At 38.7% G+C, this 27,101-nt stretch overlaps 1 protein-coding gene across 1 annotated transcript; it reads left to right on the top strand.

Annotated features, from left to right (window-relative positions):
* Window positions 1-1,637: 1,637 nt before the first annotated feature.
* Window positions 1,638-26,871, top strand: LOC114685941 (zinc finger protein 431-like). The gene is made up of 5 exons (XM_037208244.1): window positions 1,638-1,852; window positions 19,124-19,250; window positions 19,446-19,506; window positions 20,621-20,691; window positions 26,849-26,871. Exons 1-5 carry the CDS (start codon window positions 1,742-1,744, stop codon window positions 26,869-26,871), a joined length of 393 nt encoding a protein of 130 aa, XP_037064139.1. The 5' UTR covers window positions 1,638-1,741.
* Window positions 26,872-27,101: the final 230 nt, after the last annotated feature.

The raw sequence follows: 27,101 nt of genomic DNA, 5'->3' as shown, positions 1-27,101 counted from the left end.
CTTACTATATACAATGGCTCTCTGATAGCTGCATATGTAGAGCTTATCTTCTCTCTACTCTTCCACTTCCCATATACTCTAGCATTGCATTACACTTCTCAGTGTACATAGGAAGTAAGCCTGATAGCTCAAGGTAAATTACCACTTTTAAAGATGGCTTTCCAATAGGTGCATATGCAGAATCCAACTCCATCTAAGTCTTTCTGAGGCTATATACTCTAGCTCCTCCCACAAACCATAGGGCTATGTGTCATTAGGGCTGAATTGCTTACAGTTGGCTGGGAAAGAGGCTGTATACTCAGAAGGAAGGGAAATTTTCTTCTGTGATGGAATATCAATCAATAGTCAGCAAACTCTGTGGTGGTCAATCTTTGTAAGCAGGTACAGTTGATCATAGGAAGGTACCAACTGTTTGTCTTAAGATAGTTCTGAGCAACAAAAATTAAATAAAAGAAACATGAATAAAAGTGTGAATAAGATAATGTAATAAATTAATATTTCCTAGGTACAATTTGTTAAGCTAAACCATAGAGAAAACACAAAGCAGTCTTCACATAATACATGGTATCACTACTATAACCATGCTTTTGGTTTTTAATGGATATATGTAGGCAATACAAAGAAATAGAAAATACTTACAAAACATCATTGAATTGATGTATACACAGTACAACACAACTAAGAAATTCCTCTTAACACTATGATGTTCCAGCTTACTATAGAGATATCTATACACAGAGGATCTCTCTATCCTCTCCATGGATGAACATCCCATTAGCTGTTTTAGCCACAGATGTATGACTAATAACAGTATTCATAAAAGGTGAACAAACATTTACATCCTAGCATCCTAATTTCTAACAGGCATGGTTAACATATGGCTTATCTTTGAGGTATTTTAGATGCAGCCCTCCCTTAGCTAAATTCTCCATTGTGTGACTTACAATCTCCTAAGCATTGGTAAATCTTTTATATCACCAATTCTATTCTTCTACATCACAGCTTAGTAGTAGAGTCTATTAAACATATGAGATGCCATTTACAATTTTCACAAAATTAACTTCAAATGGATCTTACACCTAAGTGTCAAATTGGAAGTGCAGAACTTCTAGAAGACACTTGAGAAACTAGGCCTCTCCAAGTTTGGCAACCTGCCTAGGCCTCAGGAGCTTTCTCTAAGGCCCTGATGCAAAACAGTTCCTTCTCTAAAACCAGGAATATGCTTGGGAGAGCTGATAAAGGTCTATGACCAGGGCATTTGGGAAGGGGGTGCTTCAGATCCTGAGAACCCCACTCTTTCCACTCACTGGGCTGTGGTTATCAGTCCCAACACCATTGTGGACCTTAATAATGTTCTTGAGTTACCCTGTGTTCCATTTGTGCAACATTGTCTGACTAGCCTCCTTATGAATTTGTATACTTCTTTTTAAAATTGTATCCATTGGTTTACATTAGCCAGAGACTTGTTGAATTTGGTACAGATCTCCAGCCAATTTGGGATAGGTCTGTGCTATGGGTGGAAGCCAGGGGAAACTCCTGCAGTATGTTCCTTCATCTTACTGGGTCCTGTCATTCATACCTCACTAGCCAATCAGAGCCTCCTGTGGACGTGCCAGTCAGATGGGCGGGTTCTTCCGGGCTCCAGGTTCAACTTCTCTGCTGAGGGAGACGGAAGTCGTCCCAGCTGCTGCGCCTCGGACTTCCCTGTGGGGAGAGTGTGGGCAAGCTTGGCAGCCGCACCATGGTGAGTGAGCGGCTGCTGTCCCCAGACTGGAACGAGTGGCTGGCCATGGTGAATGAGGGACTGCTGTCTCCAGACTGGGTGGAGCAACTGGCTGAGCCATGGGAGCCGGTGTGTTGGGTCCTCCCCCGCCTGGGTGGGAGCCAGTGGCTATGCGGAGTTTAGCATGTCCCTGCATGGTCCTGAGTATCCTGAGTGGTGCTGCATGGTCTGTCCCAAGGACTGACTGGCAGCCTCTGAGTAACTTCACTTCACGGACTGTGTCTGCATGGGAACGGGACTGTGCTTAGAAATAGCCTTGTTGTTGACATCACTGTGAAATGCTGGCACCTGTGGTGCTTGTATTGTCACTATGGAAGGCAGATTTGCCAAACCCTGAGAGTCATGGTCTCTCTAGTATCTTCCAGAAGTTCTGCACTTTTAAAATTTAGGTTTAGGATCTGTCTGGAATTAATTCTGTGGAGCTTTTAAACAGTGTCTTCCACTCCACTGCTAGACTGTGATGTGGAAGAGTAGAATTGATGATAATAAAATTGATGGTATAAAGATTTACCAATTCTTAGGAGACATTAAGTCAAAAAGTAGAATTAAGATAAAGGAATGCTGCCTCCCAAATACCCCAAAGATAAGAGGTGTGCTAATCATGCCTGTTAGAGATTAGTATGATAAGATGTAAATGTTCACCAGGTTTAACTGGCCTTTAAGATACAATTTCCATAACAATGGAGACAAGTCTGATTTACAACCAGCCAAAAGGCCCATAACCAACATTAAGTCCTGGTGTGCCACGAAGATATATTAATTCTAGAACAGCTGCATCTCCAGTCATTTTGAAAAGTGGTTTTGAGTCAAGGTCTCCTATGTAAATTGAGGTAGACTTGAAACCTGTCTGTAGACCCACAGGGCATTGCCCTTGCTCTGACTAGACATCCTAAATTCTGGGATTACAGATCTGTAGCACCACAGAATTATAAAATTACCAATTTGAGTCACATAGTAGACTGTCCATTGCAGTAACAGAAAGGATTTGCATGTGGAGCATGGCTTCTCCCTTCAGTCCAGAAGAGGAAGAACAGTGTTTTGTGTACACTGCAGGGATAAACAGGCTAGACAGTAACTAGATCACAGACTAAAGTTTAAGGCAGTGAGCTGCAGGAGTCCCAATCATAAAGACAGACCTACTGGAGCAGGGTGAGTGACTTTCTGTGTAATTTAATTCTTTGTATTAATTGCTTCCATGTACATGAAGACAGGCAGAATTGGTGGGTGTACAATTTAGGGAGGGTACCTTGAACTACTGAGTTAGGAAACTCTCCTATGCAGATATATGCAATCCTGGTTGACACAGTTAAGTCATCTCAGAGGTTTGAGACACAAGACATCAGCTATAACTCCATGTGTCAGCTTATAGCACTCAACAGCTAACATTTTACATGGGACAAAGTCATCCAATGTCTTATTAATGGCATTTTCTCTACCAGGAAAGTGCCTAGTCTTTTTCAAAGTCAGTATAGCTAAGTGTTTTTCCAATTATTTTTATCATTTTAAAAAGTCAGTTACTGGTTTCATTTTTAAAATTTCATTTTCTTTAAATGCATTACTGATCTAATCTCTGTTTGTCTCTATTTCCCAGTGTTTCCCAGCCATTAGAATTTCATTCCATTTTTTTTCCTTAAGTGCTATTTATTTATTTATATGTATCAGTTTAGAGCAGTGGTTCTCAACCTGGGGGGTTGAGGCTCCCTTTGAGGGATCAAATGACCCTACCAAAGGAATGGCCTAAGACCATTGGAAAACATAGATATTTATATTACAATTCATAACAGTAGCAAACTACAGTTATGAAGTAGCAATGAAAATAGTTTTACAGTTGGGGGTGGTCACCACAACATGAGGAACTGTATTAAAGGGTTACAGCATTAGGAAGGTTGAGAACCACTGGTTTAGATCAATGTCTCCTGTAGCTCAGGCTTGCCTCACACTATGTCATTGAGAATTGCTTTGAACATTTAATCCTTCCTCTACTGCCTAGGGCTGAGAAGACAGGCTGTCCTGCAACTCCTTCTAGGCTGGGACTTGACGGGTCTGTGAGAAGGAAAAATAGACAAGTGAATGAGTGTCCTCCAACTTCTCTGACTTTTTTTTGGGAACTTACAAATGAAGAAGGACCTGTGTAAGAAATGAGTTCACTGACCAACTGTAAAACAAGTGTAGTCATAGCATAGAAAGGGAGGCAAAAGGAGGGTAAAAGCTTTTCTGCTTTGACAGTAGTTGACATTAGCAATGAGCAGTGAGATAATCAATTTTAGATGATCAATAAATGTCCTGACTGGCCATTTATCTGGTTTACAGACCAGGCAATCAAGAATCTGGATAAAGAATTGAACTTTTGTGAAAACAAATTACTGTAGTTACACTAGTTAAACCAGAATAGAACTGGATAAAATGCTGTGGCCCTGCATAACATGATAGGTTTTCCAGGTTTAAGATGTATAACCTGAGAGATTAAATGATGTGAGTAGTACTTGGTATGCCCTAATACAAATCCCTTGTCTCTGGAGCACATGACCATAAAGCCTGATTCAACTTTTTAACATAATTTTTTAGGATTATAATGATATCATTTCTACTACTTTTGCTGTATCCAAGTCCTCCCAGAGACACTTCATTGTTGTCTAATCCATGGCTTTTTTGCTTTAACAACAGTTACTGTTTGAATATGACCTGTGTTTGGCTGTAGGACCTCTGAGCTATGAAGTAAAGGGTTGGCTGCACTGGACATTGAGTGTGTAATGGAATGTGCACACAAGGACCCTGTACCTTGGAAGAGGATCAGGAAATGTTCTGGGAGAATGGAAGATTCTACTAAACTACACTTTTACCAGACTAGGTCCCTGTGTGACCTTAGGGTAGAAGGGCAGAGCTGTGATGGCCTATGCTGTCTTAGTCATTTGATCCCTGCTCACTCAGTGGGGTAACTGCTGATGTCTGGACCCCAAGCTGGGTGGTCCTAACTCTGGGAAGACTTAGCGATCAGGAGTACCAGTAGGAGGTAGGTTCTTTTCAAGATTCTCTTCTGTAGGATTCTCTTCTGTTCTGCTGTAGGGAGCCTTAAGGAAGACCACAAGCCATGCCATGGTAAGTGTGGGGACCACTGACCCCAGACCAGGAGGAACAAGTCTGCTGAGCTGTCAGAGCTGCTGGGACTGGGATGGACCATGAGACAGACTGTGGTTCTCTTGATCCATGTGATGACTTGGGCAGTGGCCCTTGGCTTCTGAGCCTTGCTGAGTGTGGATTCCCTGGGGAGCAGGAGGTTCTGTTGCCTTGGCATGGGAAGCTAAGATGCTGGTAATATCGCTGTCCAGTGTGCACACCCAGGCACTGCTTTTGGTATGCATTGGGAAGACAGATTGGAAAACTGAAGATCTAGTTTCTAGAACATTGCATTCCACTTTCAGTTGTCTTATAATTGTTACAGATAGTTTAGAAACTGGTAGTAAGGAGGTGATGGGGATCATCCTTCAGCAATATATGATTAGAATGCTTTCAACTTTCTGCTACCACCAGCCACAATGGTGTGATTCAGGGAAGTTCAGTTCCAGTGCAAAAAGAGGTTTCTGAGCTGCAGAGGTTTCTCAAGTTTACATGATGTTGGGCAGGTGTATAGGGCAGATGCCACATCTTGTGCCTTAATCCATGTGGTAGAAGGCAGACATAAAATTATTTTTCTATATTGTTTTGTGATTGGACATCATTGGGGCTGGGTTTTCATGAAAACACAGTGGGTATGAGGGCCCGTAGAGCCATAGTAGGCTCTGGAGACAATTATCTCCATTTGCAGAGAGGGCTCTAGAGCATGGGGCTTTTCTGTTTGGAAGAAATATCAATAGATAAAGAGTAAGAAACACAACAGTTTAATGATCACTTGGAGTTAATTTTGTGGGAGTTGTGAAGTCTGTTTATTAAATTTCCATACACATAGAATCATAGGTAGCTGGGTAACATTGGTCAAGATCACAATTTTCCTGGCTGAGTTTTCTTTGGTTTTTGATTAAAAGTTGACTATGTTTTCCTGCTTTTGTTCTTGGCTTATTCTCTTCATCCCCCTTATTCTTTTACAAATATTGTACACAATCTTAATTATGGTAGCTTTTGTGGTAAATATAGAAATCACATTTTGTCCATGTGTGTACTATTTTTTAACAATCCCCTTGAGCATTTTGAGTGTTTCCACTTTGCATGTAGCTTTGGAATCAGCTTTTCTGGTATAAATTGTTGGGCATTGTCTTTGGATTCTGTTAAACTTATGGTGCAAATTGACCATATACATCTTAATATTGATTGACCATATACATCTTAATATGGATTCACCATGTTCCTAAGGATAGTTTATTTATTTTATTTAGTTAGGTTTTGTTGTTGTTAGTCTGTGAAAGACTTTTAGATTATTGAATAAAAAGCATCATGGGGCTTGGTAGGTTGCTTAGCACATATTCTTCTTGGGGATAACCTGAGTCCTGATTCCAACACCCACATTGGGAGGCTCATAATCACCTGTTACTCCAGGTCCAGGGGATCTGATACCCTCTATTCTTGTGTGTCACCTGTATACACATGGAAGACATTCTCTCAAACACACAAACATACACATACAAACAGTAATAAATTTGTTTTCAAAAGTGCCTGTGACTTACAAAGCAATTAGTAAAACAAGTTACTTTGGGTGTATAATACAGGTCATACACTGTTTCTTTAAAAATCTGATATGTTGCTTTTGGTTTAGAAAAGTTTTCCTGTCATTATTCTGCTGCAGACTTACATCTAGTCATCAATCAGGAAAGTGATCCTAACTTTCATGAGCAAGAAGATAGATATGCATAGTCAGTATAACAAAATTGTATTTTATTATGCTGATGGTCATCACACAAGGTTTACCCTCTAAATTCCTAACTGAGATCCTGAACCTATTTCCCAAAGGCTGCTCATCTGTGTCACACACCTTAGCTGAAGTTCAGGTCCAGTCCCTAACAGATGTCTCTGATTCAAGGGTCAGGATCCTTGGGGAGATGCTCTAGCTGCTGGGAAGATCAAGGTGATATCTCTCCAGATGTACAGAGCAGAGCATTGCTCTTGGTCTCTGCTTATATACTGCCCAGTGGGCATCATGGTATTCTAGGACTATGTCTGATTATTTTGAGTGAGTGATGTCACTGGGTTCTGGTTATTAAGTACAGCCTTGGGTATAGTGGGGTTCTTGAATAAGCTATTTTTTAACATATCTAAAAGGGTTTTTTTTTTTTCTATGCACATTCCATTCCATTCCCTGATCCTTGAGGCATACACAGTGCCAATGGGGACTACATAAAAGAAATATTAACAGTTTCACAGCAGTTTACAAATTTAGGCCACAATAGGAAAAAGAGAAAGCATATAATAAATATTCCAATTACTAATAGACAAATAAATGCAGGCAAATAAATCTCAGGCACTAAAACATACAATTATTAAGCAAAATGGTCCAAACAATATAGACCATAGGATATTGCTATGATCCTTTTGAATATACTTATTTCCCTAAATTTGTATTTTCTCTAGGTTTGTTATGCATCAAGTAGAAAAACACATTCAGAAATAACAGGAAATGCAATCACTTTCAAACAAAAATGTTAATGGGGGCATAGCCAGGGTTTGAGCTGTAGGAGTCTGAGCTGAGCAAATCATAGTAGTGCATTATCCTAACTTGATCAGTCTAAAGTAGGAGCATGTGGGTCATGGCTATGGACCAGGTATTTCTTCTTTTATGAGTGAAAAGAGCAACTAAGAGTCCCATAAGCTTCATAGTTCACTTCTAGTGTTGTTTCTCAGTTTTTTTTGTATGTTAATATTATGAAAAAACAATTGATGAATATAAAGCATCAGGAAGTCTGGTGAGTCTCCAGTGGCATCAGACCCTCTTTCTGGCAAAAATGGCAATGATGTAGTGAGGCAGAATCTGGAATACAATATTCCTGGCCTGAGGTGTCATCATGGAGATGAAACATTTCCTGAAGAAGTTTTTTTAAATCATGATTTACACAGATATATCTGCTGGAATCATACATAGCTGGTTTGTTCCTTCTGGTATTATAGGAGTCTCTACAGCTCATTGTCATAATTTCTCCTAAAATGAAGTTTATTAAACCAGCCCAGAAAGGAATTTATACACTACAAGGACAAATATGATGTGTACAAACAGCCAAAGGCTCTCCTCTATCCAGTGGAATAAGTTCCTTGTAGGGAAGTGGTATAGTCAAATCTAAATATCCTACCAGTCACATCACATAAAGAGCATTTTTAAGCTTGGTAACCTTATGGGTATAGGCAATAGTGTTTGCTTTGAGTATAGCTGATAAATGTTGGACTCTATCTGTCTTCCTGGAGTCTCATTATCCCTAGTAATCTCATAATCCATTGACTATAATTGTGGCATGTTAAAGGCAAGAACAGTGGAAATATCATTAATGACTTTCTAGCCTTTCCTAGCAAGTCATCTTCTGGTTTATTAATATATAAGGTATCTGAGTCAAAAACATGTCTCTATTCAAATGTTAGGATAGATAACTTGGACATGTTTACCTGTCCTGAGAAAGGAGCTGTAACTCTAGTAGCATTGTATACATCCAGACAACCAGATTCTGCAGAATAAAAAGTAGAATCCAGTGTATCCTTGGTGATGTTATATGGTGATGTTAACTGTGAGGTTAAAGGCTTCATGGAGCATGCAATAAAGACTCCATTGCCAAGGTTTGTGAGTTGGTTTGCAAGTACCTAAAAGGTCCATTCTGACATTTGGTGGTGCTCACTGAGCAGAGGGTGGGTGGCCATAAATATGTTGGCCTCAAGTGAAATGGTATGTTCCTCTGGGTACTAGATACCCTCTGTACTAGTCTAACTAGTTTACAGGAAAGAATCAATGGATACAACAAGCCCATCGCCAAGTTTCCTAGGCAATAGGTATGTGTGCTAAGCTGGTACTGTATTGTTTCTATAGACTAAGTATAAATGTATTTTGCAGAATATGCTCAGACCAAGAGGTTTGCCTTGGGTCCACTAGAGACTTATAGATTGCTGTTTTTGTTCCAAGTCCTGAGAAAAGGGCTGAGATAGGTCTGTGTACTCATTGAAACATCCAAGTCTTGCTTGGATACATTCTTCTCTTTGTTCCTCTGAATAAGTTGTGGCAGATAATTTTGAGAGGTCTTGTAGATGAATTTCTAAACAGTCTATAAGAAACACAGAGTCAAATACAGAGTTAAAGCCTAAGCGATCAGAGCAAGAGCCACAACTACCTTTAGCTTACCGCTCGCTGTCGTCCTTCCCCTGAGAGAGACCATCTTCCTGTGTGTCTTGTGTTTTATTGCTTTCCTCTTGTGCCTTCTCATTGGCTTTAAGCCCAGTCACATGACTTCCTCATCACTGCCTGTCTATACAGATCTCCTGGTCTCTATGGTTGGTACTGGGATTAAAGGCTCAAGGGTCACCACACTTGGCTGTATCCTTGACCACACAGAGACTCTGCCTGCCATGTGATCAGATTAAGGGCATAGGCTACCACCACCTGAATTTTGATCCTGGCTCACTAATGACCTCTGATCTCCGGGCAAACTTTATTTATTAACATACAAATAAAATCACATTTCAGCACAATTAAAACATAACCACAAGATCTAGTTGGCTACAGCTAGTCTCTTCAAATTTTCAGTTGTATATCTGTTAGTATCTACCAATGATTGCTTTAATATACTTAGTTCCAGATGAAGACCTGTAATCAGTTTTTGAGTAGTAGCTAGTCCATTAGACAAGGTGTTAATAGCCAATGTTTGTTGTTCAGTAAGATTTCTGATGTCTGCTGCATCTGCATTTATGTCTGAAAGCACAGAAGATGCTATGGTAGCTCCATGTAAGGAGCCAACCAACATAGCTCCAGCAACCATCAATTGTAAAGGTTTTCTTACAGCAAACTTATTTCCTGAGGAGTAGGAAAATGCTGGTATTTTCCTAAATTCAGGCTCAGGGCAGAGTTCTTCAGTCGGGAGCCATGATTTGAGGTTGAAGGTAAGTGAGATCTTCTGGATCCTAGGTGTAATTATGTCTTACAGGCAGGCTAATGTCAGGCATCATCATGGGTACTCTGTAACCATTGGTGGGAAAGTAGGGGGATTGACATGCTGCCTTGTAGTAGGCTATGAAGAACATGTTGTTCTCATGCTATCCTCTTCTATTAATGTATGGTGTTAGGTTGCCTTCTTTGATTACATAGAATTTCTATATTATGGGGAAGACATATACCTCATCAATTTGGGGTCCTTTGTGTAGAGTTCCTACATGTGATATGTTGAGTTTGGGCTCATGAGTCACAAAGTCTGCAATGTCCCATTCCTTGAGCTGTGGTAGTGGAAGAATCATGTGGAAATAATAGGGAGGTTCTGGGTGTGTATGTTTCCAAGGTTCCACTTTGGAAAGATCCATACCTGCAGTTTTCCACCAATGTAAATTTCTGTGGTCTGCTGTAGTTGTAAGTTTTCTTGTGTCCCAGCTGGCTGGTGGTCGGAACAGATCTCTTCCACTTGCATCCCCCAAGTAAGCACACAGAGGCTTATATTAATTATAACCACTTGGCCATTAGCTCAGGCTTATTACTGACAAGCTTTTACACTTAAATTAACCCATAATTCTTATCTATGTTTAGCCACGTGGCTTGATACCTTTTCTCAGTTCTGCCTTGTCATCTTGCTTCCTGTATGTCTGGCTGGTGACTCCTGACTTAGCCCTTCCTCTTCCCAGAATTCTCATTTGCTCACTCTGCCTATAGTCTGCCTTTTTAAATGTGATACCTTGGTACAAAGGAGTCATAGGATCCATCTTAGGCATCCTTTGGTTGCAAATTGTATCATATCCACTCTTGGGTTGATATAATCAGTTTGTTAGCCAGTATAAGTACAGGCTAGAATTTCAACAGACTGGGAACTAATGTTCCATATTCTGGAATGAAACAATGTGTGATGTTTCTGGCATGTATATCCAGAGGAATTGGAAAGTTTATTGTTTTGTTGTTGCGGAGTATATGCATGGTATCACAGCTACAAAAATTCTTCCTTATTTGGCATGCAGATTTTTCTTTGTTATAAAGATGGGTTCCAGTGTATCATCAATAATTATTGGAGTCCATTGTTCCTTTGGTTTCATTTTCCTTAAAAATGTGTCAGTAAATGTAGTTGTCAAGTTGTAAATCTTCTGAGAATGTAAAAGACCAGAAGGTCAGTTAGGTTACTCTATTGTCTCTTCCATCAGTTAAGTTTGTTGTTTTGTTGGTGGTGTATTAAAACTTGTATAGTGGTAGTCCAGAAGAAGTTGGAGCTCTTGATGGGCTGCAAGGCAATCTGAACAGACTTGCCCTCACAAGTCCAGTGTGAATTGAGTGATTGCACTGAGTGGTTGCTCCATATACAAGAAGTGACATTAGTCAGTACATTATTCCTATTTGCATTGGTTGGTATCCATTCCAGAGATTCTGTTATGGGGGTTGAGGCCTTTTGCATTAAAAATTATGGTGGTATATAGTCCATGTATGTAAAAAATATGGATGGTTGTGCTAAGGTATACCTGAGTTCTGTAGAACACCATGCAGGCACAAAGTGTCTGGACATCTGCATAGGTCCTCAGGTTGTGGGGCTTTAGTATCATAAGATTTGAAGAGTTGTGGCAATAGGTCAGTCATGATCAATGGAAATCTGTAATATTGTGTCCCCGGTGCTGTAATTTCCAGACAGTCATTAATAGATAGAAATGAATCATTTTCTGCTTTCCATACCAGGTAATTATTACATATGTCCATCTTACCATAATAGGGTAGGTTGGGAAATTTGACCACAAACACTACGGTCATGTTTGGCATATTCAGTTTGTGCTTACAGCCCAAAAAGTGAATTTGGGCATTTGAATCCATGTGGGAGTGGTATTGTATTCCAAGAGAGAAAATGCTTCCATGGTGTTTTCCTATCAGTGTCTGGATCAAAGGTAACAGTGTTGCATGATTCTTAAAAGTTCTTATTAATAAAGTCAAACCTGAGGCCAGTTATTGGGGTGAACACTGGAAGATCAGAGAGACAGAACAAGCCACAGCTACCTCATCTTGCCAATTCCTCAGATGGTCCTGTTTCCTCCGGTTGGAAGCCTCTGAGTCCTCATCCAGAATGAATCTCAGCTGAACTGTGTTGCTCCAAAGCCTGAAAGCTTAACCAGCCAAATGCTTAACCAGGCCAAAATGCTTCTAGTTTCCAGTTCTCATGCCTTATATACCTTTCTGCTTTCTACCATCACTCTCTAGGATTAAAGGCTCGCTTTCTGGGATTAAAGGTGTGAATCACCATGCCTGGCTGTTTCCAATGTGGCCTTGAACTCACAGAGATCCCAGATGGATTTCTACCTCTGGAATGCTAGGATTAAAGTGCTATCACTGCCTAACTAGTGGCTTTTCTGTTCTCTGACCCCAGATAAGTTTATTAAGGTACACAATATTTTGGGGAACACAATACCACCACATTCCCTCTCTTTTTGTCTAAAATTAAAGAAAGCTTATGACTAATACAAGAAAAACTATCCAATTAGTATATACAATATATACAGCCAAAAATTACATTAATGATATCTAGTCCATTAACATTTGACAGATTCAGATAAAAACTCCATTATATATATTAACAATGTCCAGTCCAGTAACATCTGATAAACTCAGACCAAAAAATTTTCATTACTTATCTTATTTAAAACAAGTAGTTCCTTTTTAAAAGTAGATTCCATAATCTTCCCTTTTATCTTATCATATCCATATTCTCTCTTTTTTCTTTTCATAATAGATTCAGTAGTCTACCTTTTGTCATTTTTATATCTTCCCCTTTTACTTCAGTGTAGATTCAGTGATCTACCTATTTATCCTATTATTTCTTTATCTTTTTTTCTCAGAGTAGATTAGATGATCTATCTCATATCTATATTCTCTTTTTCTTTTTGCTTTCTAGGGGTGAAGATATCTTTAGGGAATCTTGAAAAGAAAATTTTTGGGTTAATCGTCAAGTCCTGTATCATTTGTCCAGTCTCTGCATAATAGGAAAGTTCAGGGCTTGTTTCAAGTCCTTGTTTGAGTAGTCTGTCAGGCTGGATCATTTCAGCTAGTCCTCTCGAAATTGTCCTGACCAGTTTGTAGTCCAAAGTCGATTTTTCCATGGTATTAATCGGCTTAATGGCTTTATCATAGTTCATGTGGAATCATCGTTGTAGGATCCTGTCATCTTTTTGAAGATTCCAAAGTCACTGTTAGGCATGGTCATGGTTTCCTGCAGACTTTTTTTTTTTTTTTTTTTTTTTTTTTTGCCTCCTCTGTGGTTTGAAGCAATCACAGTCTGATAAATGTCTGTCTCTCAGAACCATGGACATTCTTCCCTAGAAGAGAAAATCTTCACAACAATTTCTCCCCACCATTTGTCTTGCCAAACTTTTCCAAACTGACCTTTGTTGATGCTTTCTTGTAACACGATGGTCCTGGCAATTCTTCTCTGAACCAGCAGCAGTAAACCCTTTGTCCCAGGTAGCAGCATCACCGCAGTCACCAACACAATGAGAAGGAGCTGACAATGTGGAGCAGTAGCCACTGCTTCCATGGTCCCACCACTGTTTGTGGTTCAGTCCGGGCCAAAGCTTCTCCCAAGCCTCCTAGGCCGGCCTCAAACTCGGGATCCTACTGCCTCTGTCTCCTTCAGCAAATCCTACCAGCATACGCCACCACAACCGGCTGAGTGTAGCTTGGGCCTGAGCTGGGGCTCACAAGGCCACAGGCAAACAGCTTTTTCATGAATTCGTAACACGAACGTTGGGTGAATCTTAAAAGTTCTTATTAATAAAATCAAACCTGAGGCCAGTTATTGGGGTGAACACTGGAAGATCAGAGAGACAGAATAAGCCACAGCTATCTCACCTTGCCAATTCCTCAGCTGGTCCTATTTCCTCAGGTTGGAAGCCTCTGAGTCCTCATCCAGAATGAATCTCAGCTGAACTGTGTTGCTCCAAAGCCTGAAAGCTTAACCAGCCAATGCTTAACCAGGCCAAAATGCTTCTAGTTTCTAGTCCTCATGCCTTATATACCTTTCTGCTTTCTACCATCACTCTCTAGGATTAAAGGCTCGCTTTCTGGGATTAAAGGTGTGAGTCACCATGCCTGGCTGTTTCCAATGTGGCCTTGAACTCACAGAGATCCCAGATGGATTTCTACCTCTGGAATGCTAGGAATAAAGGCGTGTGCTATCTCTGCCTAACTAGTGGCTTTTCTGTTCTCTGACCCCAGATAAGTTTATTAAGGTACACAATATTTTGGGGAATACAATACCACCACAGTACAGTTCTGCCAAATCATGGGTTCTCATGGGTTTGTTGTGATTGATGTTGATGTCTCCTCAGTCAAGTAACCTGGTTCCTGGTCTCAGTCCAGATAATTGTATACATTTTCACTTGCAAGTCTGGTAGTTTTATTGTACTGGTAGCCAAACACAGGATTCATCTTCAATATGTATGGCATGAAGAATGCTGAAAGGAATTTTGTGTTTGCTACTATTTCCATTCCTGGCATTTCAAATCTTATTCTCCCCTTGTTCTTCATTGTAATATGGAAGGATGATTTAAGAGATATTTTTCTCCATTGGAAGTTATAGATGACTGTTGCTGCTGTGATGTTTTTCCAAATCTATGATAAATGGCACTCCACTGGGTTTATTTCTTTAAAATTGGTATTTTCAGTGTCCTCTTGGTCATTGGTGATTGGCTCTCAAACTTGGTCTGTCTAGCTTCTGAATTTCTAGTCCTACTTCATTGTTCAATGGTCTTAGCCTCATCCTTCCACCAGGTCCCCCAACAGCTGTAACCAAATCTCTCCAATCTTGAGGGATAATTCCATTGCAAGTTGACCACAAGTTTAACATCTGCTTCACAAATAGGGAAATCTAATATTTGCACAGAAGTTCAGTCAGCTCTTACACAGCCTTGAGCTTTTGGCAGTTTTTGTAAGATTACTGGATAGACTAAGATTGGCTGTTTGAAAGCCTTAGGCTGTTTGTCTGTAACATATAATGCAATGCTGAGATTGATTCACCTTTAAATTCCTCTGTCTGGGACTGAATTTCTCTATGATTTGTTTTAACAAGTTTTTCTAAAACTTTTATCTTGGCACTTATATTAATCAAGCTATAACCTTTTTTTAATGATAAAACAAGAATAATTAAATAGTATTTATAATTGACATTACATAAATCCCATCTATATTAATTATCCTCTCATTTAATTGTTCCATTTTCAGACTATTAATTGTATTATCAAACAGAAACCAAATTCCCTCCATTGTAAAAATGTTTCCCATTTTTTAATGTGGGAAAAAATTTTTAACTAATTTCTCCCTTTAAGAAATCCCAGTTGTCTCACCAAATCTGCTGACAATGATAATTCAGATGTGAGGCTGACTGCTTCTGTGTAGAACAGTAGAAGCCTGAGCAGGTTTCAAGGCAGCTACCTAGTGTGGTAGCAGCCCAAGATGGAGATCCAGGGAGAGCCCTCAACCCATCAGGAGAGAAGAAGCCAAAGAGCCAGCCGTCTGTATGAGGGAACATGAGAAAGTGGCTAACTTCTATGGTTTTTGGAGCCCCACCACTACCACCAAAAAAAAAAAAAAAAAAAAATCCTATGGTGTTTGCTGCAGAGAGGCTGCAACAAAAACTTAGCTAGTGGGCTAGGGACTCGAGCTCACATGGGGTGGAGATTCTGGCTGAGTGCAACTGGGACCTGAGCCATGGTCTGCAAGGCCACAGACAAGCAGCTTTTTCATGAACCATGCCCCACAGGTTCGACACCAGATGTTTGAATCTTGGATGGTTTTTTAGAAAAAACAACAACAACCCAGAGCCAGATATTGGCATGAAAGCTGAAAGATCAGAGAAGCAGAGCAAGCCACAGCCAACCTCATCTTGCCAATACCTCAGGTGATCCTGTCTCCATGAATGCTCAGACTGAAAGCCTCTGAGTCCTCACCCAAAAGGGTCTCAGCTGAACTGCCTTTTTTCTAACTCCTCACATCTTATATACCTTTCTCTGCCCTGCTGTCACTTCCTAGGATTAAAGGCATACATGCTTCCCAGTACTGGGATTAAAGGTGTGTGTCACCACTGCCTGGCTCTGTTTCCAGTGTGGCCTTGAACTCACAGATATCCAGACAGATCTCTGCCTCCCAAGTGATAGGATTAAGGGTGTGTGCCACTACTGCCTGACCTCTATGTCTAATCTAGTGGCTGGCTGTCTTCTGATCCTCAGGCAAGTTTATTAGGGTACACAATATATCACCACATACCTGTGATCCATGTTTGTTATTGTCCATCCCAATTAAGAAATCAAACTTTTCAGGACCACCCAACATGTACTGGTCTGGAAACAAGAAAGAAAACTTAAGGTCATAGATTCTTAGTCTGTGGTTACAGTTCAGCATTGTTGCAGGCATCTATATTTGGTAGAGTAGACACCCAGTGAAGAGACTGTGAGAGTTCATTGCATGAAGCTGTGATGATGAAACCTGGTATTGTTGGTTGGCTGTGTGTGTGTGTGTGTGTGTGTGTGTGTGTGTGTGTGTGTGTGTGTGTGTTAACTCTTTACTCTTTTGGGGGCCTGCCACCCACTGTCAAATAAATCACATACATGGAGGCTCTTTTCTTATAAATGCCTGACCTTAGCTTGGCTTGTTTTTAGCTAGCTTTTCTTAACTGAAATTATCCCATTTATCTTTTGCCTCTGGGCTTTTATCTTTCTCTATTCTGTATACCTTTCTTTACTTCTTACTCTGTGACTTTTTTTGTAGCTGGATGGCTGGCCCCTGGTGTCTTCTTTTCTTGCTTCTCCTTTTTTCCTCCCAGATTTCTCCTATTTATTCTCTCTGCCTGCCTGCCCTACCTATACTTTCCTGCCAATCTATTGGCTGTTCAGCTCTTTATTAGACCAATTAGTTATTTTAGATAGGCAAAGTATCACAGCTGCACAGTTAAAAAAATGCAACATAAAAAACTGCAACACACATTTGCATCATTAAAACAAATGTTCCACAGCATAAATATAAAACATCTTAATATTCCACAACAATCTGGGTTGCATTTTGAGACCATAAGATGTTAACATACCTAAGCTATGAGACATCTTCCATGGAGACTTAGCTGCATATTGGGAGTGGAAGTAACCAAAGAGAGAGAGAGATATGAGAAGTATCAGGGATAGGGTCATGTAAGCCCTTTAAAACTGAAGCCCCATGCATCTGAGACAGAGCTACAGGAGCTGATGTTTGTCCTGCTGTGATTCAGTCTTGCTGTGGTCCAATCTTCCTTCACTGTGTCTCCATTTCTCTCTTTTGGAATGTGAATGCCATTCTGTGCCATTGTATGTTGGAAAGATGTAACATGTTTTCTGATTTTACAAGATGTCACTGTCAAGATATTATCTTGAATGTTAAAAGAGATTTTGGACATTTGAACAGTGTTTTTTGAACAGGACATTTGAACAGGGCTGTTGTAGACTATAAGAATCACTGAAGTGATTAAAGTATTTTCTTCATGGATGACCATTAGCCTATAGTGATTTAGGTCAGAATGTAGTTGATTGAATGAAAAACCTCCCAGATAGGAAGATGTATTTGAGCCTGTGTCTCTCCTTGGTGACTTTCTTTCAGTTGCTTGTGAAACCATCAGTAGGAGGAGACTTTCTGGATGAAATTCCTCATTGGGGATATCATATGAGTTTCTATAGCCTCAACACATTTCCTGTTCCATGTGTCAGTAGATAGGACATAACACTACTGTTATGTCAGCCATAATAGTAGTGTTATGGCTGAAACTAATGAGCCAGCTTCCTTCTTGTATTGTCATGTCTTCACCACTGTTATAGACCCTCTCCCTAAATCACATAAGATACAGTAGAAGCAACTGGTATGCAGTGCTAAGGCAGTTTGATAGCCTGTTGTATTAATTTTTTGTTTGTTCTTTAAGACATGTTTTGTTGTGTAGCCCTAGCTGTCCTGAAAGTAGCTCTATACACCAGGTTGGCCTTGAACTCAGAGATCACCCTGACTCTGGCTACAAAATGATGGGATTAAATGTAGGCCAACATTCCTGGCTTTTTGTTTGTTTGTTTTTTATATTATAGAGTGATGGGCCTGGAATGTAGGTTTTTGTCCACTGAAGCAAATTCTGTTGTACTGAGCTTCATCCATATCTTGAATTTTAAAATTTCACAGAGGGTATCATTCTGTTTCTCAGAATGGCATGTATTCATGACATTAATATTGCCTGAGACTTCTAAGTCATTGGGTTGCTGATGCATCACCTTCTTCCTGCTTGTTGTGTTTGTTTTGAACTTTTTAATGAATATGAGTATTTTACCTGTATGCATGGATATGCACCATGTGGGTACCTGGTCTTCACAGTAATCAGAAGATAGTCTCAGAAACCTTGAACTTGTAATAATGAATAGTTGTGATCCTCCATGTAAGTACTGGCAATTAAGACCTCCTATATGCAAGACTAGCAAGAGCTCTTTACTCCTGCCCTGTGTTGATTATTTATGATCAACATTTATATTGCTAATGTTTTCATCTGTCTATTTGTAACATTTTAAACACACAGTGCCTTTTAGTAAAGTCTTATTGATGTTACAGTTTAAATTGGGTACTTTGGTTTCTGGAAGATGAATACTGAATTAAAATGCATGCATAACTCTTTGTAGGAACTTCAGTAAAAACCTCTGATTTCTTTCTATCTTTTTTGTTTATTTGACTGAATTTTTGCATGGGAGACAGGGTCTTAATATGTACTTCTGGCTGTCCTAGTCCTGATTGCATAGACTAGGCTGGCATTCAACTCAGAGGTACATATACCTGCCTCTGCTTTCTGAGTGTTGTGATTAAAGGCATGAGCCAATACACCCAGCTTGCCCATATTATTTTTTCCTTTTTGTAGTTAGTAATTAATTGTTCATACAATTTCTGTCATGTGTACTCTGTACTGTTGATCTGTTTACTTGTCTCTCTATGTTTGTTAATAGGCATTTCTCTTATAAGGTGATATCCCATTCAAAGGGTACAGAAATGACAGAGGTGAACCTCCCATATAGTTTCCTTCTAAAGTCACTTGCTGGTAAAATTATAATGTCTATGTTTTGGAATAGGTATGGGGAATACCAGAATTATATGACTATATTGTCAAAGAAGTATACATTTACACTGTTGTTAGCATCATGCTTTCTGTTGTACACATGTATGGGATATTTTAGAATACAATCACCTATGATGATGTGCATGTCAACTTTACTTGGGAAGAGTGGACTTTGCTGGATCCTTTCCAGAAGAATCTCTACAAAGATGTGATGCTGGAGACATACAGGAACCTTACCACCATAGGTAAGACTGAATTTTCCTTCATGTTTTAAAATGAGACAACTGTTTCTTAGTTATTGATGCTCTTCTGTAATTTGATTGAGAAAGAAGAGCGAGCTGAATAAATCAGGCATAGTTCTAAGTTTCACTGAGGATAGTAACTTAAATTTTGCATAGTTTTCAATTAAGTAACATACATTTTCTGGTACTACATTTTAGGGTACAGTTGGGAAGACAGTAATATTGAAGTACATTGTCAAAGTTCTGGAAGACATGAAAGGTAATTTTCATGGGCAAGCTGATACAAATGTGTCTCTGAAGAAATTATAATGTGTCCTGAAAGTTTTACACAAAAGCAACCATGTAAATAAGCACAACTTAAAGTGCATTGATGATTATGAAGTTCTCAAAAACTATATACCTCAATTTCAGGTAGGTGAATTGCCTATGCAAGGCATGCTTTTAAAAAAGACAAGGAAACAATGCCTTAACAGATATCACCACTTGAATCATAACACCATGAGAGCTATGCTGTAGAGCTGTCAATCTATTTAGTTTCATACCACTCATATTACAAAAGGCATATACATTGAAGAGGTAATAAGTATATTTTCAAAACATTCTAATAAGTAAATAGTCCATAGTAAAGCTAGTGTAACTCATACACTTGTGACTGCTAAGTTGAGTGAAAGGAGAGGTAGTTAGAGTCAAGGGGCAGTTGTTGTGGAGATATATTAACCCCTATACCACAAGATTATGAGGAATGGAAAGTCAAACTGTATGAATTCAATGTGGAACCCTTTTATTCATTATTCTCCCTTAACTAAGCATATGATATGTCTCTCTGGAGACAAGACATATGAACATAGGGATATGGAACAACATAACATACCTCTCAGAAAAATTAGAAGATATGTAGCAGTCCCCACATTGAGTATACTTGTTGAATTTGATTCAAGTATACAAGTAATTGGTTTTCTAGTTTCATCGTTAATACATCAACAAACTCACACTGCCAAAAAGCCCCATGAGTACCTAGTTCACTTTGCAAAGGTAGTATGACTCACAGTATAGGAAAATTTATGAAAGCACTAAAGTTGGTAAAGCTCTGAGTTTTTCCAGTTCTCTTCAAATATGTGAAAAATCTCATATAGAAAAAGGTTCTGTAAATGTGAACCATGTAATAAAGGATTTTACCATCATAGGTATCTTAAAAAATACAAAACAACCCTTAATGAATGGGAACAACATGAGTGTAAATACAGTAATACAATCTTAAGATCTGATTCCTCTTTACAATCGGACCAAATGGTAAAATTAATTCATACAGATATAAAGATTCAACAGTATATTGAATGTGGTAACACTTTTACATGTGCCAATTATCCTTACAGGCATGAAAGAAGTCATACTGGAGAGAAACCTTCTGTATATACTCAGTGTGTTGAAACCTTTGCACATCATGGTAATCTCCAAATACATAAAAGAATACATACTGAAGAGAGACCCTCTGAATGTAATCAGTGTGGTAAAGCCTTTGTATGTGAAAATAATCTCCGAATACATAAAAGAACACATATTGGAGAGAAACCCTATGAATGTAATCAGTGCGGTAAAGCCTTTATACATCAACATACTCTTCAAATGCATGAAAGAACACATACTGGAGAGAAACCCTATGAATGTAATCAGTGTGGTAAAGCCTTTGTATGTCACAATTATCTTCAAAGGCATGAAAGAACACATACTGGAGAGAAGCCCTATGAATGTAATCAATGTGGTAAAGTTTTTACACATCACAGGCAACTTCAAATGCATAAAAGAACACATACTGGAGAGAAACCCTATGAATGTAATCAATGTGGTAAAGCCTTTGCTCATCACTCTAATCTTCAAAGGCATAAAAGAACACACACTGGAGAGAAACCCTATGAATGTAATCAGTGTGGTAAAGCCTTTGCTCATCACTGTAATCTTCAAAGACATAAAAGAATACATACTGGAGAGAAACCCTATGAATGTAATCAGTGTGGTAAAGCCTTTGTTCAATACAGTGCTCTTCACATGCATAAAACAACACATACTGGAGAGAAACCCTATGAATGTAATCAATGTGGTAAAGCCTTTGCACGTCATGGTACTCTTCACATGCATAAAAGAACACATACTGGAGAGAAACCCTATGAATGTAATCAATGTGGTAAAGCCTTTGCACATCATAGTCATCTTCAAATGCATAAAAGAATACACACTGGAGAGAAACCCTATGAATGTAATCAATGTGGTAAAGCCTTTGCTCATCACTGTAATCTTCAAAAGCATAAAAGAACACATACTGGAGAGAAACCCTATGAATGCAATCTGTGTGGTAAAGCCTTTGCACAACACAGTACTCTTCAAGTGCATAAAAGAACACATACTGGAGAGAAACCCTATGAATGTAATCAGTGTGGTAAAGCCTTTGTTCATCACAATACTCTTCACATGCATAAAAGAACACATACTGGAGAGAAACCCTATGAATGCAATCAATGTGGTAGAGCCTTTGCATGTGTCAGTAGTCTTCGAAATCATGAGAAAAAATCATACTGCAGAGAAAACCTATAAATTTAGTCAGTGTAGTAAAGTTTTGCACTTTATATAGGAGTAAAACTTTTAGTGTGCAATCATTCTGTTAAATTCTTTGCATATTACAATAGTCTTTGAGTACCTGAAAAAAATCCTGAGGGCTTATTACTATAAAGTATTTTGTAAGATCTTTATCCAACACAGTTGCATTCAGTTACACTAGAGTGTTTATTCTGTAGAAGAAATTTTGACAATGTCAATATCTGTTCAAGCATTATGATGTCCATTTTTTATATTGTTTGTACCTACAAACTCAGAGAAAAATGAATTTATGAGGCCACATGTGTAGGGTAAAGGGCCAGCCAAAGAAACACACCCTGACCCTGAAACCAGAGCCAGTGAAAGACACACTTTGGCCCTGAAACAAGAGCCAAAGAAACACTCTTCCCCTGATGAACTGAACATGAAACCAACCAATCCCTGAGCAGGAAAGCTGGGTCTAGGTACCCAAATCACCACAAACCTCAGCTGAAACAACCCTGTTTGACCTGATAACCAACCAATCACCAAAACTCTTGGCCATTCAGGCCAAAAGCAATAAAGGAAATACACAATAAAGGAGCAAAAGACCCATCCAATAAACACATCATGAGCAACACCTGTACCTATAACTATCCCAAGTCCAGATGGCTAAACGAAAGTGTAAGACTACATTCAACAACATAAAGAGCAATATGGTACCACCAGAACCTGGTGGTTCTACAACAGCAAGACCTGAATATTTCAGTGCAGATGAAGCAGAAGAGAATGACCTTAAAACAACTTTATGAAGATGATAAAGGCTCTTAAAGAGGAAATTTTAAAAATCCCTTAAAAAATGAGAAAAAGACCAACAAAAAATTGGAAGAAATCAACAAATCCCTTAAGGAAGGCTAAGAAAAAACAAATAGGTGACAGAAACATTTGAAGACTTGAAAATTGAAATAGACACAAAAAGAAAACAAACTGAGGGAATTCTGGAAATGGAAAATCTGGATAAATGAACAGGCATTATAGATGCAAGCATAACCAACAGAATACAAGAGAAGATAGAAGAAAGAATCTCAGGCATTGAAGATATGATAGAGGAAATAGGTTCATTGGTCAGAGAAAATGTTAAATCCAGCAAATTCTTAACATGAAACATCCAGGAAATCTGGGACACCATGAAAAGACCAAACCTAAGAATAATAGGGATAGAAGAAAAATTCCAACTCAAAGGCACAGAACATATATTCAACAAAACCAGAAGAAATTTTTCCCAACCTAAAGAAGGACATGCCTATGAAGATACAAGAAGCTTACAGAACACTAAATATACTGAACAAATTTTTAAAAAATCCCCTTGCCACATAATAATCAAAACACTAAACATACAGAATGAAAAAAAAGAATATTAAGAGTTGCAAATGAAATAGACCAAGTAACATATAAAGGCAGACTTATCAGAGTTATACCCAACTTCTCCATAGAGACTCTAAAAGCCAGAAGGTCCTGGACAGACATTTTGCAGATACTAAGAGACCATGGATGCCAACCTAGACTACTATACCCAGCAAAACTTTTAATCATCATAGATGGAGAAAACAAAATATTCCATGACAAAACCAGATTTAAACAACACCTATCCAGCCCTACAGAAAGTATTAGAAAAAAAATTCCAGCTCAAGGAAGTTAGCTGCACCCACAAAAACACAGGCAATAGATAATCTCACACCAGCAGATCTCAAGGAAGGGAAACACACAGAGACACACAAACACTACCACTGACAAAAAAAAAAACAATACAGGAATTAACAATCACTGGTCATTAATATCTCTTAATAATGGACTCAATTCACCTATAAAAAGACATAGGCTAACAGAATGGATACAAAAACAGGATTCGTCCTTTTGCGGCATACAAAGAATACACCTCAACTTCAAAGACTGACATTGCCTCAAAGTAAAGGGTTGGGAAAAGATTTTCCAATCAAATGGACCTAAGAAGCAAGCTGGCATAGCTATCCTAATATCTAACAAATTAGATTTCAAACTGAAATCAACTAAAAGAGATAGAGAAGGACATTTCATACTCATTACAGGAAAAATCCATCAAGATGAAGTCTTGCCGGGTGGTGGTGGTGCATTCCTTTAATCCCAGCACTAGGGAGGCAGAGGCAGGTGGATCTCTGTGAGTTCGAGGCCAGCGTGGTCTACAAAGTGAGATCCAGGACAGGCACCAAAACTACTCAGAGAAACCCTGGCTCAAAAAATCAAAAAAAGGATGAAGTCTCAATTCTGAACATCTATGCCCCAAAGACAAGGGCAACCACATTTGTAAAAGAAACATTACTAAAACTTAAATCACACATCAAACCCCACACACTAATAGTGGGAGACTTCAACACCCCACTTCCACCAGTGGACAGGTCTCTGAGACAGAAACTTAACAGAAATAAGAGAACTAACATGTTATGACTCAAATGGATTTAACAGACATTTATAGAACATTTCACCCAAACACAAAAGAGTATACCTTCACAGCATCTCATAGAGCCTTCTCTAAAATTGACTACATATTGAGCCACAAAGCAAATCTCAAAAGGCACACACAAACAAAAAAAAATTCTAATAACCCCCTGTACCTTAATGGATCATCATGGCTTAAAGTTAGAATTCAACAACACAAATTACAGAAACTCTACAAACTCATGGAAATTGAAAAATGCTCAACTGAATCACCACTAGGTCAAGGAAGAAATACAGAAATTAAAGACTTCCTAGAATTCAATGAAAATGAATACACAGCAACCAAAACTTATGGGACACTATGAAAGCAATGTGAAGTAGAAAACTCATAGCACTAAGTGCCTACATAAAGAATTTTGAGAAATCTCACACTAGCAACTTAAGAGCATACCTGAAAACTCTAGAGCAAAAAGAAGCATGCTCACCCAGGAGGAGTAGATGGCATCAAATTGAGAGCTGAAATCAATAAAATAGAAACAGAGCAATACAAAGAATCAATGAAATAAAGAGTTGGTTCTTCAAGAAAATCAAGATAGACAAACCCTTATCCAAACTAACCAAAAGGCAGGTAAAGAATATCCAAATTAACAAAATCAGAAACAAAAAGGGAGACATAATAACAGACAATAAGGAAACCCAGATAATCATCATGTCATACTTCAAAAACCTGTACTCCACAAAATTGAAAAAACTAAAATGGACAATTTTTTGGATAGGTACCACATACCCAAATTAATAGGTCAATTTAAATAGACCTATAACCCCTAAGGGAATAGAAACAGTCATTAAAAATCTCCCAAACCAAAAAAAAAAAAAAAAAAAAAAAAAAAAAAAAAAGCCAGGGCCAGATGGTTTCAGAGCAGATATCAGAATTTCACAGAAGAGCTAATACCATTACTCCTCAAATTGTTCCACACAATAGAAACAGAAGGAATATTGCCAAACTTTTTATGAAGCTACAGCTACCCTGATACCCAAACCACACAATGATGCAACAAAGAGAAAGAATTACAGACTAATCTCCCTCATGAACATTGATGTAAAAATACTCAATAAAATACTGTCAAACTGAATCCATGAACACATAAAAAAAAATAACCCATCATGATCAAATAGGCTTCATCCCAGATATGCATGGGTGGTTTAACATACAGGAATCTGTCAATGTAATCCACTATATAAACAAACTGAAAGAAAAAAAACCCACATGATCATTCCATTAGATGCTGAAAAAACCTTTGACAAAATCCAACACCCCTTCAAAAAAGGTCTTGGAGAGATCAGGGATACAAGGAAATATCTAAACATAATAAAGGCAATTTATAACAACCCAACAGCCAACATCAAATTAAATGGAGAGAAACTCAAAATGATTCCATTAAAAATCAAGAACAAGACAGGGTTGTCCACCCTCTCCATATCTATTCAATATAGTACTTGAAGTTCTAGCTATAGCAATTAGACATAAAAATATTGCATGGTGCAGAATTATGCAGTAAGAATTAATCCATCATTTATGAGGCCAACCAATCAGAAATGTGGATTTTGTTGGAGGAAACCACCACACATAGCATTTTGGGATTATTTGCTTTTTGAATGGATTGCTGGTCTGGCTGCAGGATTTCTTGTTAGCTACAGCGCTTCCCATCTGTTACAAATTTGGGATTTATTCCCACAGTTTAGCAGTGTTTTGATCATTTATTGGGCATAATTTCCTCTATGTATTGGTATATTTTGGATGACCTCCCTAAGCTATGTGTGAAAGCAGTCACACAAACAAAACCTTTGTTTCCCACAACCAAGTACTTGTTCCATTTTCCAGTGTGAACTTAGAGGTCTGCCTTCCTGCAATTATCCTTATTGGCCAGTGTTAGTGTCCAGGAAAATCTCATTTGAGACATTCACAGATACTGCGTGTCTGGACCTGTTGATTTATAGCCACTCAGATAGATAGGGAACAATCATGCCCTGGTTTCATCCTGCTGACCCAAACTACCTCACACTAACAGACCCTTAACTCCTTGCTTTTATTCTCACCTTGGTTTATTAATACAAGATTTTAGCTTAGAGATTTACTGCTTGTGATAACAGGTAAAGTAATTACACATTTGTTCATTCTCAAAGAAAGATAATTTTCCAGACTGGCTGAGATTTATGCCACTAAGACTAGAGCAGCTGAGAGGTGCCAGGTTCCATATGTTGTGCAAAATAGGCTCATGTCCTCCCTTTGTTTTAACCACTTAAGGCAAAAGGTGTAATCCTTTAGATCTGAGAGCTTCTTTAAAGCCAGACAACACTGGCAAAAGTTCTACAGCAGACCAAAAGCTGCATGTATTCCTCTACTGCTTATGTTGGTTGCCTAGTAACAGAGGACACTTCCCCTGCCCACTGGAAAAGCAGCATGCGAGCTGCTTGGGAGCATCACATGGAGAAAAAGACAGTTTTTTTTTTTTTAACCTTATTTTTGATTTTTACTGATTATAGACTTTTATCTTATTACCTAGCCACATTTAAGACTGTAGTTTAAGCGCACAAATTAGATTTCCTTTGTTGGTTTAATCTGTAGTTGACCTCATCAGGAAGCCTCCATTAACCACTCTCACTTTGTGCTGTAAATGAAAGCTGACAGTAACTGCTCTGTGTGTCAATCTTATCTCTTTGAGAAATTCAAGCCTTGTAATATATTGCCAAAGAACCCACTGTTTGTAAATGTATATAAGCTGGTACTCTCACTGTAGAACTTGGATAGTTTCAGAA

The sequence above is a fragment of the Peromyscus leucopus genome, chromosome 7 (assembly GCF_004664715.2).
Source record: "Peromyscus leucopus breed LL Stock chromosome 7, UCI_PerLeu_2.1, whole genome shotgun sequence".
Taxonomy (NCBI): Eukaryota; Metazoa; Chordata; class Mammalia; order Rodentia; family Cricetidae; genus Peromyscus; species Peromyscus leucopus.
The sequence above is the reverse complement of the archived record's forward strand: the minus strand, read 5'-3'. Positions and strand labels throughout refer to the sequence as shown.

What these genes read in the sequence shown, in the direction of transcription:
- LOC114685941 (XM_037208244.1), top strand. Translation starts at nt 1,742, where the DNA reads ATGGTGAGTGAGCGGCTGCTGTCCCCAGACTGGAACGAGTGGCTGGCC. An exon ending in AGTTCTGGAAGACATGAAAG is followed by an intron (nt 19,507 to 20,620) that starts GTAATTTTCATG and finishes TTATCCTTACAG; the next exon opens with GCATGAAAGAAGTCATACTG. An exon ending in TGAAACCTTTGCACATCATG is followed by an intron (nt 20,692 to 26,848) that starts GTAATCTCCAAA and finishes CTTATTACCTAG; the next exon opens with CCACATTTAAGACTGTAGTT.